The sequence below is a fragment of the Sinohyriopsis cumingii genome, chromosome 2, assembly GCF_028554795.1.
Source record: "Sinohyriopsis cumingii isolate HCF-2022 chromosome 2, ASM2855479v2, whole genome shotgun sequence".
Taxonomy (NCBI): domain Eukaryota; kingdom Metazoa; phylum Mollusca; class Bivalvia; order Unionida; family Unionidae; genus Sinohyriopsis; species Sinohyriopsis cumingii.
In genome coordinates this window covers 67,119,342-67,142,361 of record NC_142962.1, presented here as the reverse complement: position 1 = coordinate 67,142,361, position 23,020 = coordinate 67,119,342, and the positions used below count along the sequence as shown (strand labels likewise).

Sequence of the window (23,020 nt, the reverse complement as noted above, 5' to 3'; positions counted from 1 at the left end):
GAACTGCAAGCTGCTTACCTTTGTCTCATTGGTTTGGGACTCGGGAGCAGGGGCCATTGATGCACTATCAGTCAGTTAGGAGGGGTTATGGACCTTAGATTACCCCTGGTGTGGTCTTAATACCAAAATGAATAAAGAAAATACAGGGTCAGAATTGCAAGATAATTTTGTTAGCCCCTCTCAGATGGGGCAAATCCTGGGTCAATGATCTATTTGAGCAAGTGATAGAGCTACCCAGGAAAATTACAGTCAAGATGAATCTTCTTGTACAACCAAGGTCACATGCATTTCACACCATGGACCGTGTTCTCCTTCATGCTTGGAATTTGTTTGGACAGCCTTATAAGAGAAAGAATTCAGACCTTTGATTGTGGATAAAATCTCAATAGCAAGAAAGCCTCCTCTTTAAATGGCTAATGATAGAATGTGGTGAGTTTTCTGGGACTGTTTTAGAGCTAATATGAGTAGTGCCTTGAGCTACAAAGAGAAAAAGTTAACATAAAAGTTTCTTGCTCTATCATATTTTGATACATTCAGGCACAAAGGCAGAGGAGATGTACATCATAATAAAGATCTGTCAGACCTACTTGCCAATTTTGATTTAAATAGACCAAATCCCTCACCCTGTTTCCAAAATGGAATTTGTCCTGGGCCCTAACATGGCTCAGCTCAGAGAAGTTTGAGCCATTAGCCAGGACCTCACTAAAGCTGTTGTCAACCAAAACCTATTTCATAATAGCTTTAGCTTTGGCTTGCAGGGTGAGTGAGTTACATGCCCATTCAGTTGACCTGAACTATCAGAAGTTTAGATCAGATGGTTTGGTGATTCTCATGACACATCCAGGTTTCATGGCCAAGAACTGGTTAAAATCAGTGGGCAGTTAGAGAGTTCTGTCTGTGCCCACAAGCACAGTTTGAAGTGCACAAAGACTTGTCATAGCACCTGCAAAAGACTCTTTCTCCCTCTGAAAGTCAGAAAGCAAGATGTCACCTCTCAAGCCATGTCTTTGTGGCTAAAGTGGGTTATATGCTCTGCATACTCTAACATCTCAAAAGATCAAAGTTGCCCCAGGAAGATTTCAGTTCATGAAATTAGTGCAGTCTCTGTAAGCCTTGTTTTTGAATGGAACATTTTGATCAGAGTCATCTTAGAAACTGTAGGCTGGCATGCAGAATCAACCTTTGTAAGTTTTTATATCAAGAATTTTTCTTCACAGAGACAAAATCTGAATCTGGTGGTCCTGTGGTTGCAGCCCAGACAACCACTAGACCTAATTAAACAAACAGCCTCTAAGCTTCACTGGATTCTCCTGTGAATTTTGATGGTAGGAAGACCTCAGTAATCATATTCATATAGATAGGTCACAGATCATGTGACCACTATCTGTTTTGCTTTAATCAGGAGAGCAGGTTATCTTTCACATGGGAAATCAAATAAGTTTTCTGAGAAAGATACCAGAGGTATAGGTAGGATGCTCAACATTCCCTCCACCTATTATTTATTCTCCTAATGTTAATGTGATAAGGAAATGTATTCAAAGGAGAAAGCAGATTTTATAGTAAATTATGTTTTTCTGAGAATACTTACCCGATCACATTACTTGAAGACCATCACAACCACTTCACTATATGAGCATCCTAAAAACCGGCGACACCTAGTGTGGCAAAAGGAGGTAAAGGGCAAGAGTTACTGCCCTTTGTTTATAGGGTGTAGACAGAAGACTTATTTCTGTCTTTGAGTATGACCAGATTCAGGAGGTAGCAGGCTTATATTCATAATGTTAGTATGATCTAATAAGTATTCTCTGAGAAACATAATTTACTGGAAAATTTGCTTTCTGTACACATGGTATTATTGTTGAGGTGAATGGCAACATTACCTCTCATCTGTTGGGATCGTCTGGTCACCCCCAAGTCTCTGATCAGTTGCATTATCCTTGTAAATCATTAGAGGGAAAGTTTTGCTTGATACATTGGTTCAGCAAATCATCATGTCTCGTTTGAAGTTCATATATTCCCTGTCTGGCAGTGCAGCCTCCTTTTGGATCATGTGACATACAACTTGTTGGTAGTAGGCAAAGATGTCACAAACCTAAGGTTTGCAGCTGGTGCACTCAGTTCAGATGATATTTTCATTTAATGCAGCTGTGATTTTGCTGTCATTTGTAATTGACAGTGGGTGGGTGGTGATAAGAAGAGTTGGCTAAATAATGATTTGATTGTTTAGTGAATAAAAAAGAATCTATTTAGACAGAAAGTATGGTTTGAATTAGAATAGACTAACATAAAACTGCCATGGTGTTGTATAGATTCCTTGATGTTCAAGGAATCTCAGAATTGTCCGCAATACAGATGTTGTATAGGTTCCAGGTTGATAAAGAAATGAACTATCTGTCTTTTCTGCAATACAGGTTGGTTTACCTGTAGTATTTCCAGATTACCTAGGATCTTAACTAGTACTTCCTTTAAAAATACATGCTTATCATTGGTGGATGAATCAATCAGATTGAATGGAATTCCTCTATATTTATTTAGGTCTCCCTTCCTGTTGTATATCTTATGGCAATGGTGGCAGTACACTTGTACTCCAGTTTTGGATGATATTCAGATAATAGAAATTATTTTGTTTAACTCCATTGTTTCAGTAGCAACATTGAGGATAAGTATTTATGATACAGTAATATCACACTCTGCAGTTCAAGTAGAGATTGACATCAGTGTTAAAAGAGAGTCAAGGCATTTTAAGAAAGTAAAAGTGATTTAAATTTTATTTCAATTCAAACTGCTACAGTACTACAGTATACAGAGTTATGGATATGCAGGGTATTAGCATAATTTACTCTGATTAAAAAGGATAAACACAATTTAAAATGTGTTTAAAGTAAACAAAATAGTTTTAAGCATTTAGTCTAAGGTTGTTAGTGTATTGCACCTCTCATAAATACAGTCTGTGATTTATGATGGCGAATTTAATCAATATAGACTGTGCAATCAGAACACATTCTGAATGTTCTGGAAATGATAGTACTCTACACTTTTGAGAACATACTCTCAGATAGAATTATATTATTGAAAGCAACCTGAATTATTCTTGGTCACTAAGCTGTTTGATGTATTCTAAAAGATATAATTAACATCCTGATGACAGAGATTAAGTCTGGTGTTGTAGTTTGTATATAATGCATTCAGTTGTAAGCAGCATCAACTCAGAACCTTTCTCACATAATACACAGGTTCCATTTTGTTCATAGTACTTTGATTTTTAAATAGGAACAGCATAGGCACTAATCTGCTGTCAGCATTATATTGTGACAGGTCTGGGTCTGTTCTGTTCATCATGGTAATTACTTGTGCGATATGAAAATTTATTATGTGGAATACAAGACTTTAAGGGGTCAAGATTTCATCGGTTGCTTTGATGGACATACAATTCCCCTATTACTAGTCATGAGTAGGAAAATTTATTTGACTTGGAAATTGATGTATGTTTCAGTTCTGTAAATAAAATGTAGTGCCTACTTTGCAGTTTGCATTAAGCACTGTTGATAGTGTAAGAATTAGTCCATTTTTAAGTGCACATTTTTAAAGTAATAATTATCTTAAGAGATGAAATGAGAATGTTACATGAGTGTTCATTATGTTATGAAATTTAAGAAATAAATAATACTTTGTGCCATATCTTCTTGCAGCGAGTGGAATATACTGAAGTATTCAACAAGGAATAAAAGTTCTGTGTCTTTTGAGCACAAGTTTGTGATGTTTTTATCACATAAATTTGTATGACATTACTACAGAGACTTAATGGTTACATTGTGATATTGCAATGTGACATTGACCGCTCCAGTGGCCTAGTGGTTAGAGTTTCTGTCTCAAAGGTGGGAGGTCGTGGGTTCGAACCCCGGCCAAGTCATACGAAAGACTTATGAAAAATGGTACTAACAGCTGCCTCGCTAGTCACTCAGCATTAAGAGCTTAGTGTTAGGACTGGTCGACCTGGCGTCAGGATAATGTGACTGCTTGGGACATCATGCTACATGTCTGTGACATGATGCCCCAGTGCCAGACATCATTATAAACTGCCACACTGCAGACTTTGTAACAATATGACTGAAAAATTGTTAATGTTACATTAACACATTCTAATCATTCACACACATACACACACACACAATGTGACATAACTTGATGTTATGTTATAGTGTGGAATAGAATTATGATATGACATAATGATATCAGGAAGCATAATGTGACAAAGAAGGTTATAATTGAATTGTTTTTTGTCAAAACAGTTGTTCCAGTGCCAGTGCCTACTTCATTTTCACTTGCTTCTACAGCAGTGACTAGTGTACGTTCCACTACCTGCAAGTTTTTCCCCAGCTGTACAAACATGAACTGCCCATTTACACATCCAAAGGTAATTGCATATTTTTGTTACTTTTTTATATGCCCATTTTTTCAGAGATGCTCCCAGGGCATGTGATTGCATGATTTGTGCAAAATTTGTGTGAATTTGTACACTTGGAAAGCGGCCATGTGTGAGAACTCCTGTAGATTAGTTTCCAGTTGCACGTATGAAAATGTACTCTGCACAGTATACAATTTTATTCATCCATTTACCCTTAAAGTGCTTGTAGAAATGATAGAAATATTGTAACGCTTGTCATGGCATGCATTTTTTGTAACAGTTTACACATCTGGTTTTTTGGGCGTGGCATGAATGGTTGTTAAACTAAATTTGTTTGTCACACTGGGCCCCGTAACAAGCATTGTATCAAAGTTTGAACCTTGCGTCAAGGAAATTTTACAAATTCTTGTTTATAAAATGGACTATCTAGAAGACCAAACATGTCCAATCCCAACATTGTTCATCTTTAGACTTGATTTAGTTTGGCAAACACTGGCTAATCATAGTAATGAAGGAAATTTATTTTTAAAGTTATAAAGTATATCAGACTCTAGGAGCTGGGAAAGTGTTAATGGAGATACCATTGAGTGATTTTGAACCAAAAAATGGCATTAAATAGGATTTAATATACATGCTGGATGGACAAAAACAGAGTCATGCCAGTCAACTCCTCATTTTGGCAGTATTTCAAAATTAAATGTTGAAAGAGCTGACAAACAAAGCCAAATTAAAATACAGACAATTTAAAAGTAGAGTGCACTTTTTATTTTCCTTGTCACAATTTAGCCCTGCGGGATCATGTGTTACAAAACCATTTAGTACCATCAAACAGTTTTATGATTAATCTAATCATTAAGAATCTAAAATTGAAATTAAAAAGTAAAGATATTTATTTGATCAAAATACCTGTTTGAACAAGTAGATGATGGCATTAATGGATTTAAAATCTTAATACATCATTATGGAATAGTAAGTAGAATGCTAACAGAAAATTGAATTTGGCAGAGCTGATGTTAGTGACAAATCTTATTTTTGAGCGGAATTATCCAAAATACAATACCTGAGCAGGGAAAGGGGGCTCTGACAACAGAACAGTATTCATACACAGATAAGAAACAGATTAAGCTGAGAAACAATGAACAGATTAATGCATAATTATACAACAAGAGGTTACATCTTTTAAAGATTTTGATTTCAGCAGGGGTTTACAGAAAGAAAGAAATGGGTATTGAACTGTTATGTAAATATTGAACTATGGCTGTTTCCTCCTCCCCCCTCATTTTTATTCTACCCCAGTTATTTTTGTAACAAGGGGGGAAATCCCTTCTTATGATAAAATCATTAATGGAGCATCTCCCAATTGACATACCCAAAGTCAAAGCAAAATAACACGTATTTAATTTGGGTTGACCAGGTGACATGGTTGATTTCATCTAATCTGTTCAACATAAAATAGCATTGTTGTGGTTAGTGCGTTAAAGGCATTCTTACAAATTTAAGCCAGTATTTTTAATACATCACAAAAAATGCAAGGTACAAAGTGGGTAACTTCAACACACCACAAGCACAGTCATATTATGGGTATTTTTAAGAACACCTAAATACTGTTTGTAAAAGTTGCATTACACTATTTCATTATCTCTACTAAATTCATATTCCCAGATTACTGACCCATAAGAAGCAATTGGTTTTACCAAAGAACCAAATATTTTAAAAGCATCCTCTGCATTAAAACAGCCAAATTGTTTTTCATGATTCAAAATCCTTGAAGTTGCTTTCTTTGCCTGAGCCACTAGTGTCTGCTTTGATTTTGTCCAAACCAACCTTGGGGTGAAAAATAGACCAACATACTTGTAGTAAGGCACACATTCAGTGTCTTTCTTTGAAAAACCAAACCTCTTTTTGCTTGAGATATCCTCCATTTCTGAAAATAATAATTTCAATTTTATCAAGATTGACCATCATGCCAGTTTTATAACATTTATTTGGTCCTGAAGGAGTTTTACTTATCTGCGCAATTAGCAACATATCAGCATAAAGTATTGCAAAAATATCACATCTGATGAGAAAAAACATCTCTATTGCATTCAAGCTTCAACTGTGTAATCAGATCTTTAATAGAAAGGGAAAACATGTTAAGGCTCAAAACACAACCTTGCAGTGTACCTAAGGTACATTCAGAGTAAGTAGTTAAGTCTTTAGGTGTTCAAACACAGCTTTGTAGGTTTCTTTATGTATCTGTCAATATGCTTACTATTATACCATTCATACCCTTATGTATTAATGATGACCATAATTTATCATGCTGTACTTTTTCAAAGAGCTTTTTTAAAATTAACAAAAAGGCAATAAAATCTACCTTTTCTTTTTGAGATATATTTTTAAGCTAAATGAGAATAATAAACATTGTTGTATTAGAGTTATTTTTTCATAAATCTTGCTTGTGCCTCGTCTGTCAGCCCATTTTCTTCTGCCTATCTTTATATATGAGTATTCAATATATCAGTAAAGATCTTGCATAAAGTATCAATAAGGGAGATACCTCTGTAATTGTTTCGATCGTTCTTGTCAACACACTTATATATAAGACAGATAATACATTTCTCCCACTGTTTAAGAAATTAGATTTGAAGATTTTGTTAAATATAGCTTTAATGAATGGTAAGATAAAAAACTAGTAGGTATTATAATAGGTCTGAGGGTTTTGTTTTTGATTTTATGTAAACTTCTCAGAATTTCATCATTTGTAATAGGAGTATTTTAAGTCATCAACCTGTAAGCGAGGTAGTTCTTCACTAACAATATTGTCAGTCATATAACTTGGACAAAGGCTTCCTCAATAAAGATTTAATGTAGTCATACCAGTTTTGCGAGGAGATATGTACCCACTTCATGTTGAGGATAATGTGATTCCCCTTTTCAAAGGTGTCAAAATTTTCAAAGGTTTCTCCTCGCTTGGGTAAATTTAGTCATTTGGGACTCTATATTGTATCTTTTCTTGAGTGCAGTTATTGATCTAAATGCTGATTTATGCTCTCTGTGTAACTTAATGTCAGATTCAGTATTTGAGACTCAAAATCATCATAAACATTAGTTTTTAATACATTTTGCTTTATGCATTCTTTATCCCACCAAGGTGGTTGTTTTTTTAAAACATTAGACACCTTGCCTTAAGCCTGAAAAATGGAACCTATATTCTGATATAATCTGGCTGATATTCTAAGGGAAAAGTCAATATCAGTTTCAAGATGTCATTCTTTGTGTCTTCATAGGCGGTGCAGACATTCTTACAGATGATTGTATATTGTCTTCAGTAAGATGAAAATATTCACATTTAATAATGATATACTTATAAATATTAGTTTTCTCTTTACCCAGATAAGTTTGATGATCATTAACATTCACTGTTTGGACAATTCATTTCTCACATGTTGGCTTCATCAAATTGAACAATACAGTGGAAAATGTGTAGATTCATTGCAAATCCCTATTGCAAAGCTGGTGATGTAACTAAATAGTTCAGAAGAATATATCATGGAATCAAAGCACTGCAACCATTATGAGTTAGGCATGTGAACTGACCATTATTTTTCTCAAAGAGCCATCCATTGATAATTAAAATTTGTTCATAAATGTATTAATGATAAGCCAAAATGTATACACTTTTTGTATGCCTCTGCATTTAAAAATTATCTGTATTATAAAATCAGTGTTGCATCCATACCCAAAGTCAAGTGTATCATCAGGGATAAAATCTTAAAAATTCTTAATTCTAACATTCAAATCTCCTGATAAGAAAAGATAATAATTTCAATATTGACTTTTGATTGTAAATAGCTTCTTGCTTAATAATTCAATTTCATCTTGATTGCTATTATCTTGTATTGGAAAATATTCAGGGGACTGTACATACAAAAAATTATTATGTCTTTATCAGTATTCAAAGTTGATGACTAATATAGCAGAGTTACAGAGTCATCAAATGTATCAAAAACTCTTCTTACCAAATATTTTATTAAGACAGATTTGCCCACAAAAACACTTACTCTAATTTAAAAGGTTCATAAAAATGGTTTAAATGTTTGTATGTAATGGTTTGATTAAATTGAAACTCCTTATTAGTATAGTTGTGGGATTGCACAACACAATACTCAGATTTTATTTCAACTCAAGTTGAGCTGGATCCAGACTGGCTTTTGAAAAGGAGTAGTTTGTAGAAAAAAGTTAGCATTTTGAGGTCAACATTTTGGTGCTATACTTTTCTTGACTTTGTTTATTCATGAAATTTCCTAAAATGTTTCTTTACTTATTGTAATCATTGAAATCAAGAGAGTCATATTGACCTGTCATTACATATGTATAAATGTAATTTAGCTACTTATGAAAAAAACCAAATAATCATAAGGAATGTTGGTATTTTTCATATTTTTGAATGAATTTCTTTACCTGCATCAAAACCCGGTAACTACTCATCTAAATTTGTAGTTGAACATTAGTTTTTATTTGAATGAGCTATAGACTACCCAGACTCTTTATTTATATATCACTCATAATACATTAGGAGTATGACCCCTACAATGCAGATGCAGTCCTTCCTAAATGATTGTTAGAAATAAAATTGCTAAAATTCATCTACTTACTTAGCTGGTACTAAATTCCAGTTGTACTCGGTTACTATTTCCATTTGTGTTAAGAAGCACACTGTACTGGAGGCTTCACAAAACTCTTGTCCACTTTTGTCTTATTGGTGTTTGAAGCAGTTCTAATGAGTATACTCCAGCTGTTTTGTTCTCTGTTCTATCTGAGATGAAGAATTCACTTTATTGCTCTAACTTATCTTTCAAGACACATGTCAGTATCACTTTATGACCTGCCCTAAGTCTGCAGTCTGTTATTTCAGTCTTAGAACATGACCTAGTTCATTAATTTTATTAGGTACCTGTCTAGTATTACATGCTGTAAGGTGTAATTTTATTAGACATTTTTGTTAGTCCTTAGCATCCTCGTTCAATAAAGTCATGTGACACTTAACTGACTTCATCTGCATGTGCAGTTGTGTACTTGGTCTAATTACACGTGTCAACACAGTGGGCAGGACTTAGCACACAGGGTGCAAATGTTTTAAGCTGGTGGAAGATAACCATGGTACCTGTCTGACCTGTACAGGGTGCAGCTCATGTGACATTTCGGTGGAGGATGGAAAGAAATGTTTGGGCTGTCATCTTAACCAAAAATGTACCAGAGAAAGTGAAAAACTGCACAATCAAGGTTGATTGGTCATGATCAGTAATGTCTCTGAAGAGACTGAGTATGGTGATCAGTGTCCCAATCAACCCCATTCTGGCATCATTAAAGCCAGCAAATAGCCTTCAGGACTGGACTTTTCTATTAGAGGTGGATTTACTGTGGTCAATACCAGTATTTACATGGCCTAAATTCATGCCTGAAGGGACTGGTATGATGATAAAATATCCCATCTTACCTTCCTTCAGTACCAGATAACTGGCATCAGCATCAGTGATCATAGGGCCTCAGTCCAGTACAAGCCTCTTTATGCCATTAACAACCCATGTTTGTCAACTCTGTCATTGGTCCTAACCATGTCATGACCTTTCATCAGCTATGGCAACAGTGCAGTGCCAGATGCCTAGTGCCTGGAACATAGGTCAGTTATACTGGGAACATGGGAAAGCCCCATTACTGGCACCTGCAGTCTTATCCTGACACTGGCTATGGCAGATGTAAACTCTCAGATGCTCAGCACCATTCCTAAACCATTGATGAAATTCACACACAGTACAAGTCCCAGCTCTGCCTACTTCCAGCACAGGTTATGGTGACAATGCAGTCCTGGTTTTCTGATACCTGGCTAGACCATTGACAATTCACACATTGAATAGCTGGAAATTATGTTGCCCATTCTCACTGGATGCCCAGTTTAGTTAATGACCTTTTTTAGTGGGCTTTGACAGGATATGCATCAGGTGAAGTCTCTAAGTGAGGTATCTTCATTGATGTTCCTGGTATAACCATTCACAGCATCAAGACACACACTGCTCCTGGCAAAGAAAATTCAAGCACTGGCTCTGACCAGGGAACAGGTAATTCAGTGCTAGCTTTTGTCTCAGAGATTTTGCATTTCAAAGGGCTTAGTGTGACATGGTGGGAGCAGAATTTGTTCAGGATCTTGATATGGGTAATTTCTATCGACTTTTGCTGGATTTGCAGGAGTTGGCATGTGGGGGTACAATTATTCCCTATGGATGCATCCAGGAATATCTTAGTCTGCTCTAGCCATCATCTTTTTAGAGATTTGAAGCTGCTTCACATGCATTTGGGACTAGAGATTTTACCATCTTTGAAGTTAGAAAATGTAACCTCCTCCACTTCTAACCAGTTCTCACTAATGTTTTATGATCTTGCAGTGTATTAGAAGAGGAAACCAAGTTTTGGAGAAATATATGTTTCTTCAGTAATACTTACCTGATCAGAATGCAGGGCATGCCCTGCCAGCCACCCTGAAGTTACATTTTAAATCCAGACAGTGTGCAAATCCATTTGAGTAGTAACTTAAGTGTGTACAGAATTTAGCACCTATCCTTTCAAAGGGGAGATCAGTCTTGTCTGAATCCCACCTAGATGGGCAGATGAATTTGAGTTCCTTTACTGCTATATTTCAATTTAGGAGGATTGGATTTGTGAGGCTGTGTTTTTGCTCCTAATGTATTATGAATTTGTAAGTATTATCAAAAAAACTTTACTACCAAATTTTTTTCTTCTTCACACAGTCACATGCAAGTCAGACGGGAACATTTATCAAAGGAACCCAAAATGGTGCCCTTTTTTCACACTGGATGTCATTGTTTTATTGATACCACATTCTGCTGATGTGAAGCTCAAAGGGCTTGTGATAATATGTATGACTCCAAATGATTGCAAACCAAAATCTTTCTTACTAATATTTAGCTCTTTTCCTCCACTAGAATAAATATTGTACATAAATGATATGGTTTTACTCAATTTCTTGTGCAACTTAGAAAATTTGTTTATTTACCGTAATCTTTTTTTTTTGACAGCCCTGTAGGTATGGAATGAGATGCATGAATAAGACTGTGTGCAAGTTTTTTCATCCACCATTACCAGGGAAAGACAAACTCACCTGGTCAGCCAAAAACAAGAACGAGATTAAGAGGTACCAGCTGCATTGAATAATTACTATGTTTATGCATTTTTAGGAGATTTTATTTGGGTAGCATAGTGATATTCTTAAAGGTCCTTCAGGGGCTGATAATGGGTCCTTGTCCCAACACCATTTCAGAGTTTCACATCTGGAAATTGTTTTCTCATTGGTCCAGTCTTTTTGAAACTAATTAGCCCAGGCCCATTGCTGATGACTCCAGAAAAAAAAAAACTATACAGTAAAACCTGTTATGAGAGACTGCCCCATATGCCTATAAAAATGGTCTCTCAAGACAGATGGTCTCTCATAACAGGTTTATACATAAAGACCAGTTTCCATGGTCCAGATTCAGAATAATTTTAAGAAAAATAACCACAATAACTGTACATATATTCTGTTCTTTTTTAATAGTTCTTGCTAAAATATTGTATCTGAAAACAAAATTATATAGCAACAAAGATATACTTACATTTGAAGATCATATGTACATGTATTAGCATATGAAATAATTTCTGATTTACTCCTTTTCCTTTATAACACCCCACATTTGTTTTACAGACATTTAAACTGCTATTTTGCGAGTGGTCTGCTCTGTTTTACTTCTTTCATTTACAGTAGTTATTTTCTCCAGTGTTAAAATTTGTCTCTTTTTGGTTGGAGGTACTTCAGCAGCAGAGGGGGCGAATCCCACAACTTTTAGAAGCCTCCAAACGCCGAAATAAACCCTTTAAAAAACCGCGTTGACGTTTGTAAATGTAATTGTCGCTGCGCGCTGTTGTCGTCGTCGTCAGAAGGGGCGCCCCCTACAACTTCCAAACGACAAATACGAGGACTAACCCTACGCCGTTGTAAATGTCGCCGTTTTTGCTGCGCGCTGTTGTCGTCGCCCCCTCTGCTGCTGTGAAATAAAAATTTAAGTTAACAATAATGGCCAACATCGGAGAAGCACATTCCGCTAGACTAGCTCAAGAGCGACTTGCGGCAATAAAAAAATTTCTTCCTGTGAGAGATTCTGTAAAACAAAAATTACAAGCGCGGCAGCAAGCGCAGGAAGAATTTGTGACAGGTGCAGAACAATTATTTAAACCCGTTACAACAGCTACTGAAAAAGCTGCGGTGGTCACCAAGGAAGCTTTACTGGGGGATCCAGCGGACAAAACAAAACCAAGTATTCTTCCAGTGCTAAAACAAACCGCCGAGCAGACTGAAAAAATTGCTAAGCAAGCCAAGCAAACAAAAAAGATTTTACGAGACCTTCCAACTGACATAGCTGCAGCTCAACCCGGCGAAGAAATACGTGAAAGAATTGAAAAGATTCGTACTGAATTCGTGTCTTAAAGGAAAATGTTGGACTGATTGCAAAATTTAAGAAGGGTTTTATCGAAGATATTAGAAATACAAAAATAGAAAAATTGCCTGAGCAAATATTAATTAGTATATTTAATAAATCTAAAATCTTAAACCCCGGTTCTGAAAATGTATCTGATGATAATCTTATTAAGTGGATATATCGCATATATAAAAACAAAAAACAAGCCAGAGATGATGATTTAAATTACAGAGCTATTGATGAAGAAATAAAAAGACTTTATAAAGAAAAAATAGAACAACTAGGCTCTCAGCTACCGCTGCAACAGATAGAACAACAGTCTTCTTTGCCGGAACTTAGAAAAGAGGAGTTTCTTAAAAAAGCAAGATCCTTATCTAAAACAAGCACAACAGAAGAAGGCGCTACTGGCAGTGGTTTGGGAATTACTTGTCCTGATAATATCATTAATGATGTATCACGGCTTTAAGTTCTCATCGGAGGAAAGCGAGCTGGAAATAATTCTCCATAAATTATCAACGAAGCCGCTGATAATTGCCAGCGATTGTTTCAGGGTGGTATCATGGATGCTTACATTTATCGGGAACTTATCGATGAGCTCATCGACAGCGATTAGAGAAATACGCAATTAAATAAAATGATCATACATGACTCTCATCATATGTCTCAACGAGTCAGAGTAGTAAATTCGCGATATCCTGTTTACAGTGCATATTATGGAGATGGACTTGGAAATGTTATTCAAGGATTGTTTACAAGAATAGCTCCAAAGGCGGGGCCAATTGCAAAACAATTATCATCAAAAGCTATTGATATTAAAGATAAAGCTCCTGGAGTAATCAGTGATGCTGCCGGCAAAGCGTTCCTGGCAATCAAAGATAGACTAGCACGACTAATACGTAGAAAACCTCAAACGGTAAAATTACCAAGCACCGCGGACATGCCTGCAGATGTTAGTAAAATAATAAATGACAGTGCAAATCGAAAATTAGCGTCGCTGATATCTCCCAAAGAAATAGAAAAAATATAGCTTCAAGTTTGATAGCGGGAAGTGATCTTCGTTTTAGATAATAATACAGTACAATAAGATGTTCCAACGCGTATCCAACGTAGCATTTGATATGGACAAACCAGTCAGAAAGGATGAGTCGCTGCGCGATTATCAATATTATTCTTATGACGCAAAGGTACCCAACGCACGGGGGAGAATTGAATTTCAGATTCATGATACGAGTAGATATTTTCTGCCTTGTGAAGCTTATATTGAAATTGTAGGTAGAATCGTAAAAGAAGATGACACTGGATATGGGATAGGCGATCGTGTTGGTTTTGTTAATAATGGTGTGATGGCGTTATTTAGCAAAGCTACATATTCGATTGATGGAAAAGATATCGAGTCGTGTTTGAACGATGTCGACGTTGCCACGACGATACTTGGTCTTGCAAGATATTCCGACGACTACACAAGATCAGCTGGTCCAACAATGATGTTTGTGAAGGACACATCTGATCATCCCGAAAACAGAAATGTAACGATGAATGCGGCTGGGGATGCAGTTGCATCCATGAACGAAAATTTCAACTTGGGTATTGCCGCGCGTCGAGCAATGCTGAACGGCGACGAAGAGTTTTCTTGTGCTATTCCGTTATCTCATATTTTTGGATTTTGCAGAGATGTCCGAAAGGTTATATTTGGCACTAAACATGCAGTGGTACTCGATAGAAAAGGCTCTGACAACGATGCAATATGGCGAGCTGCTGAAGTTGATCCTGGTAAAGTAACGCTGACAAAATTATCTGTGTGGACGCCAACAATGACTCCATCAGTCACTGAAGAACAACGGTTACTTTCTTTTATGGATCAAGGTGGAAAATCATTGTTATCATGGTCAACAATGACAACAGATAGCACTGCTGTTAACGCCGCTGGATTGTTTACGTGGAAATGGGGATCACAACAGGGAGTGTCAGCAGCACAACATATATTTATTGCGTTTCAGGCGAATACCAGAATAAATAACCAAGAAGCAAGTCCAATGATATTTGACACATTTGGAGTTTCTGAAGTATCGTTGAGAATAAACGGGCATCAAGAACCTGCTGAGGACATTTATTTAAATTTTGAACAAAATGATGTTGTACAGGCATATTATCGATTGATGTCTTATGATGGGTGTGATCAAAACGTTGACACCGGATTGCAGATATCCCAGTGTGATTTTACATCGTTGTATCCGATCTATTACTTTTCGTTGGAGCATTTGGATTTATTCAGAAAATCTGTCGTTGATGTAGTTATTCGGGCTCGCCTGGCTCGAGTACCGGTTGGAGGCGCTAGAGCAGTCGCAGTTATACTTTCCGACAAAGCAATGTTACTTGAAGATGTTGGTGGTCGAATGAGAGTCATTGATGCACCAGTGGAAAACATGTAATATTTTCCGAAAACATGTAACAATTAGATCAATCGTGAAGTTATAAGAAATGTCATACAGTCACGTTAATGTTACTCTGACTTCTGGTCGGGCCAAGAAACTACAATCGAAACAAGCAAGCACATGTGGGACAAAAATAACACTAAAATATGATCAGCTAATGGGTGGTCCAAACAAACTGTCGCTGACTAAAACACAACTTAACCATTTCAATAAGGCGAAGCAAGCGAAGACTGGGACTCAGCTTGATTTCTCTCCATCCGTGGTAAAAAATATGGTTAAAACTGGCGGTATATTTCCGTTGCTCGCCGCGATACCAGCGTTGATTGCCGCTGCTGCCCCAGCTGTTGCTAAAGCCGCTGCGCTAGGAGCTGTTGGAACCGCTGCTGGAATGGCACTAAAAAAAGCGACAGGGCGAGGATATAAAAAAAAGGACGATCCGTGAGCGGATTGGGACTAAGGCTTCCAGGAACTCCGGCATCATGGTATCCAAAGCGGTTTTGACAGACGCAACGCGTCTCGCACCAATGTCCAATTTTGATTTGCTTGATGCTGTTAAACAATTAAATATAAAAAAACTTCAGAGGTGTCTTTATGCGAGATCAATTACCAGCACAACCAAAAAACCCAGAAACGGGAATCATTAACCTTGATAACCGTGACGGACCTGGAACTCACTGGGTCGCCTACGCAATTCATCCGCGTAGAATTATTTATTTTGACTCGTACGGGCTAGCGCCACCAGTTGAATTTCTCCTATACATAGCAGGCATCCCCGCGTCTTTGTCAACGACAAAGGTTTGGTATTCAACGCAGCCAACACAAACATTAACCGATCCTCCGATATGTGGTCGCGAAGTATTAAATGTTCTTGATGCGATATCGACGTCGCCGTTGCCACCTCACAAGCGCGTACACGAATACACATTAAACAACACGCTAACCAAATAATGGTAGACATTTACGGAAGATCCCTCGTCGGCAAGCGAACAAAAACCGATGTTGATTTGTCAAAATACGCAACCAAAGACGACGTTAGTAATCTGCTGTCGTTGGTTGGAGTATCCCCGGACGAAGTTGTTATTTTTCAAGACGTGCACGGCAGACTAGCTACCAGTGATATTAAATGGACCGAGATAATTCGCAGTTCTTGGAGCAACTCCAGATAACATTCCAGTGGTCACCGCTGACAGTAAAATCAAAGATTCGTTTATGTCAATTGCGTCACTCCGGGCCGCGTTTCACTCAGAACTTCAGCGGCGTGTAAATAAATCCGGCGATGTTATGACTGGCGAACTCAGTCTTGGCAGAAATAGAATAACCGTGTTAAGAGATCCCGCAGACGACGAAGATGCCACAAACAAGCAATACGTTGACGCGCAATATAGACTTGTCGCTGATTTGGTTAGCCACCGACTGATAAAATCCGGTGATGTTATGACCGGTGAACTTAGTCTCGGCAACAATAAAATAACCGCACTGGGAAATCCAGTAAATGCAGCAGACGCCGCAAATAAACAATATGTTGATAACGTTGTTACCTTCGATGACAGTAAATTAACCACGTTGCGGGCTGAATACGACGTTCATGTGGGTGGCTTCAACAGACTTCGCAGAAACTATCAAACCACCGACAGCAACCCGGATAAATTCTTTGGCATTCCGGGGGTCATCGACATAAAGCTTTCCGAGATCAAGACCAACATTGACACAATCAAACAAACCGTATCAGGAATTCCCGACATCGTCAGCAAAACCAACAAAATTCCATGCGGGAGCATCATACATACAGTGAGTTCTGGATCCGCAACATGGTCCAACCGCAACAACGTCATCAAACACACAGCCGCGGTCACTGGCGTGTACAGGCTGTCTATATTCTCGAAGGAAAAATTAGAAATCTTTACAACGTATCCTTGGCGACATTCCACAGACAAGTATTCCGGAGTTGCAACTGTAATAATAAACAGCGGCACCGAAGAACAGTTTTTGTTAATCCCCGACGATAACACCAGCACAAACACCTTACTGGTGGTGTTTGGAGTTTATCGTGGAAGTTCCTCAATTGGTTATCGCGTAAAACAATAATGGAGTACAAATACAATCAAGTGCGTGAATGGCGAACAGAACTAAAAAAACGCCATCGATGAATACACGCTAAAAATAAAAAAAATACAAGCGGCGTATAATTGTGTTAGACACAGTCGTATATTCGGTATCTGTGGTAGTTGCATCCACGGGAGTGTTATTGTCCGCGTTAACTCCGGTGACAACTGCGATCGTGGTCACCATTACCGTCTCAACATCGACGACGTTGGCAGGACTCGCTAACATTGTAGCCAAAAATATATCCTCGTGTGCCAGTGACAAACTGCGTGAATACACGGCAAGATTATCAGCGACACAAACCGAGTATTCAAAATTGACCGCGACAATATCAACATCCATCACCGACGGAGTAATATCCCCGGAGGAGTTTGCGGCGCTGACAAAGATGTACGAGGATTTAAAAACGTCGTTGATAAATAATGACCACGCAAACGTTACTAGACATAGCCGCAAATACAGCCCGGGTAAGAACTTCAATGATCACAGTGTCGTCAACGTCGCCGGAGTTTAATATTATTTTTCCAATTGCAATTCCTGCAACTGAAATTGCGCTGCTGAAATTACGATTATATTACAGCTGGCTCAATGTCCGATCAGCATCGTTTGGCGCGTTGCAAGCAAATAATTCTTTTGTGTTTTCGTACCGAGATAATGACGATGGAACTCCTGATTGGAATACTATTTTGATACCTACAGGGGCTTACCAAATCGAAGAAATCAACGAGGATATACAACGTCGAATAAAAGATATCACCGGAGTGGAATCCAAGATAACAATAACCGCTCAGGAGCCAACGCTGTCGTCGTTGATAGAAATCTGAGCGCCGAATTACGCCGTAGACATATACAACAGTTCAATCAGAACAGTGTTAGGATGGCCCGAAGTCGCTCCACCAACACGACCAACGCCACCAACGCCAGTGAAGTCCGATTATATTACCGATAACAAGTCATATCACGGGACTAAACTAGAATACGATCTCTTCGGGATAAGAACAAAAACTTTTGATAACGAACACAGGTTACCATTACTTACTGATTTTTATTTTGGTGATAAAGATTTTGTTAGGTGGCTTTTTAGTGGTAATTTATATCCGGTAACCGACGATGATATCAGCGGCATCCTTTCAGGGACTTTTAACCTGGCAGATTTATATCCAAGATATCCTCAGTATGGTAGCTCACTGGGATTTGCTCTTGACCTAGTAGATATTATCGAATATTTTAAGCAAATTAATCGCGAGCACAAAACACAACTAGCGCGACTACAGCAGCTCTTCCAAGAATTTGATGCCAGTTTACACAGCGAAATCCTCAAACAGCTGACATGGAATACGCACATTGGTTTGTGCTTCAGGCAACAATTAATTACATTGTCAACAAACAGCATAAACAACAATTTTTAGATGCCTACTCGCTGACAACAGCCACACTCCCAAATTATAAATTTCCGAGATATAATGCACCCGAGCTAAGAAAATCTGTCACTGATCTCATCAATGAGTCCTTCGACGATATTCTTGCCAGGCACGCGCGGACACGACCAGCGCCAACCATTCTCAGACACAACAACAGCGTTGTCAGCGACGGCAGACCTGTATCACCGGACATCGTAAACATCACCGACGTGGTCGCGGTTAATCTTACATGTGATGCTATCGGGGATAGCTACTCCGCGGATGTATCAAATCAGGCCCAGCAAGGATTTGTTCTTTACTCGTTTACTCCAAAGATCCGCCTGGATTTCTAATAGTGCAGGCGAAACCCTGAGTGTAAATCTGCTGGTAAAGTCATAGACTTTCAATCCTAGGGATTTCCAATCTTAAAAATCTTCGATTTTCAGGATTTCCAAATTGAAGAGCGACAACATATACATGTCTTACGTGCATGCAAAAGTTTTCGTGTATAACAAACCAGCACTCGCTGACGCAATCAGGCAGCCATTTAAAGTTTCAGCGGGAATGGTTACACTGCTGATAGATAAATTCGGCGATGAGGATTTTCTGTTGACGCCAGAGCAACTTCAGCGACTTGAGCACGAGCAGGCCATCCGAGTGCAACTTAACCGCTTCGAAGTTTTAAACTACGCACACTCGTGCCTGGACGCTGAAGATCTACGTGAGATTCTCGCCGGAGGTTAATTTCCCGAAGATGCCTTTTTGGGAGACCTTGTTAAAAAAATCCGTCGGTAATTTTGTCAGTGATTCCCGTGATTTCCGCTGTAATTTCCGACATGGTTTCCACGTTGGGTTTTTGACTGTGATTTTCGCCATGGTTTCCGTCCATGGTTTTTTTTTTCGCGTAATTTCCGCCATGTTTTTTTTTTAACAATGTATATATGAGATCCCCAACATACTTGTCACCAGACGACGAAAAAAAAATAATGGAACTTCGCGGTGTTAGAAAACCCTGCGAAGTTGCCACCGAATACAAGATTGGGTTATCGCGACTTTACAAAATATGGACACGCGAACCTGTGTCTGCGGTCACGCAGGGCAACGCTGAAGAATTTAAAAAAGTCAAGCAAGAATATAACACCGCCAAGCGAAAACTACGCGAGGACATCGCAGCGTTGAAAGAAAAGATCAAAGAACGTAGACAAGCTCGTGATGAGCTTTAGCAACAACACACACAGATTGAATCTGAATACCGCGCAGTCAAACAATCAATCGAACAACTAACGCCAGAGCTTCTGCAGTTAAAGAAAGTTAGCGACGAACTCAAACAGGCATGCACGAAACTTTCCCAGGAAAATAAATCTCTGGAGAAGACAAAGCACAACCTTGAAATTGACAAATCAATGTCAACGTTTGATAAAAAGTTATTCCCGAGCCTCCGAAGCCGCTAAGTTTTCCACAATGTCGTTGACGTCAATGACTGCGTCATCAATGACCGCGTCGTCAGTGACTGAGTGATTGGCGGCGAGTTCGCGCAAACGTTTCGCACGAGCGTTTATTGTTTTTCTTGCTTCGTATTCCGCGGACAATTCTTGCCGGATTCGATCAAGGATGCGTCGCAGCGGGACAAACTTTTCCAGCAGATCTCCAAGACATTTATTCATATCGGATTGTATTTGTTTCATCAATCTCCATTTTTTTGAAAGTGTGTAACCGCCATATCGCTCTTGCGCAATAATTTGATTAAACTCATCAGTGATTTTTTGAAGATCCATCACGGGATGTTTTTTAATTTCCGAAAACACAATATTCATATTTTCGATATTCATATATATATATATATATATATATATATATATATATATATATATATATATATATATATACGTTATCTAATTAAAAAATTCCCTTTCAAATTCCCGCTGAAAACGGGTATCAGAGGTGAATCTCCATCTGGCAATGGAACTGCAGAGGAATCTTTAAAAACCTATCAGAACTGCAGAACAAACTGAATAATACGGCCATAAAACCAGACGTAATCTGCCTGCAGGAAACCCTCATAACACAAGAACACAAACGCCTGCCCAAACTACAAGGCTATACCCAGGGAATCTTTAAAAACAGACCCATGGGGCAGAAAGGGGGTGGACTAGCAATTTTTTTAATAGATACACTAATCTACTGTGAAGTAATAGAAGTACCCCCTAACCTAAACATCAATAATAGCATCGAAATAATGTCAGTAATTATAAATATAGGAACCACAAACATTCAAATAATAAATGCATACGACCCGAGGGGTACCTTCTGCCCTACCAACCTAATCTCTCTAAAGGCAGTCACTAATAACAACAACAACAATCTAATGATTTGTGGCGACTTCAACGCACACAGTGAATTATGGGGAGGTAAAAAGAAAGATCAAAGAGGAAAAATGGTTGAAAAATGGATAACTGAGAACAATCTGGTCATCTTAAATGACGGGTCGAACACTAGATTAAACCCTGAGGATGGCACTCTCTCAGCCATAGACCTAACCATCACTACCCCAAAATTGGCTCAAATCACAAATTGGTGGGTGGATCAGGAAGATACGGTAGGAAGTGACCATTTTCCCATCACAATCAATATTCAAACAAAAATTCAACACATTCTTAACGAAACCCCACCTAAATGGAGGTACCAACAGGCAGACTGGGACAGTTCCAATTATTACTAGCTAGAGTAAATCCAGATAACTTAGAAAGCCCAAGTATTGACATGTATTATGATAACATAACAGACACAATTATAGAAGCAGCTAACCGATGCATACCAAAGACAACTAATATCCAAAATAAAAACCCTGTACCATGGTGGACTAAACAGTGCACTATAGCACATAAAGACAAAGAAAGGGCCTTAAATAAATATAAACGCACCAAAAATTCTATCTATTTCCAGCAATATAAAGATAAAGAAAAAGCACTAAAACAAACTATAAAAACTGCTAAAATTAATCTATGGCAAACCTTTTGCTCTAAACTGAGTCTAAAATCAAACTCAGAACAAATATGGGACAAGATAAAAGCCATAAAAGGGAAAGCAACTACCTCAGCCCCAAAAATTAAAAATGCCATAACAAATAAAGATAAGGCAGACCTCCTAGCGAAGCATTTTTCGAACATGAGTAGCAACAATAATCACACCAAAAACTTTCAAGAACACAAAAAACTAATGGAGGGAACCCAACCTCAAATGTTTCAAGACCAAGGAACAAAAGAATCTCACCTAAATAGCGACATCACAGTACATGAATGGAAGATAGCCCTACGATCCAAAAACGAAACATCCCCTGGTAAGGATCAGTTAGGTTACATTATCTACAAAAAACTACCTATCAATATAACAATAGCCATAATCAAACTCTTTAATAGGATATGGGATAAAGGCCAACTACCCACCAAATGGAAACAGGCCATAGTAATACCAATCCCCAAGCTAGGTAAAGATCCCAACAACATAAATTCGTACCGACCCATCTCCCTTACAAACAATATTTGCAAAATAATGGAGACAATAATCGCAAATAGGTTAAAACACCACCTAGAAACCACTAACCTACTCTCCATAAATCAATGTGGCTTTCGGAACAAACGGTCCACAACTGACCAACTTCTCAGATTGGAAACAGACATCAAACTCGCTTTTAACGCACATAGGAAAACCGATCGCAACCTCATAGCGGTTTTTTTAGACCTAGAAAAAGCGTTCGACCTAGTATGGACCAGTAGACTAATGGCCAAATTAAACCAATTTGGAATAACTGGACGCTTGTTCAACTGGATTGGCGATTTCCTCACAGGCCGGAAAATTACCACAAGAATAGGCAACACCCATTCGGAAGAATTTTCACTTGAAAATGGAACACCGCAAGGCAGTGTAATAAGTCCGTTACTATTTAACCTAATGGTAAACGACCTTGACCTCAATGTAGCCTCCACAAAAATAAACTTGTCACAATTTGCAGATGATAGTGGCATATGGAGGAATGGAAATCCTGCCAATAACACAGTAGTTAAAGAAATCCAGCAGAGCCTAGACAACATAGGGAGATGGGCGGACAAATGGGGTTTCAAAATATCTCATGAAAAAACTGTGGCAATCATATTCACCCCCAAACGAAATAAC

General features: G+C 38.1%; 1 protein-coding gene across 2 annotated transcripts in view; it reads left to right on the top strand.

Annotated features, from left to right (window-relative positions):
- LOC149805082 (zinc finger CCCH domain-containing protein 14-like) overlaps window positions 1–23,020 on the top strand; it is a 107,581-nt gene that overhangs the window by 67,420 nt on the left and 17,141 nt on the right. For both annotated transcript variants that reach the window (XM_089947176.1, XM_089947175.1), the window contains exons 14-15: window positions 4,290–4,414; window positions 11,482–11,597. In XM_089947176.1, the coding sequence (XP_089803302.1) occupies window positions 4,290–4,414; window positions 11,482–11,597 (241 nt within the window). The remainder of the gene's footprint in view (window positions 1–4,289; window positions 4,415–11,481; window positions 11,598–23,020) is intronic.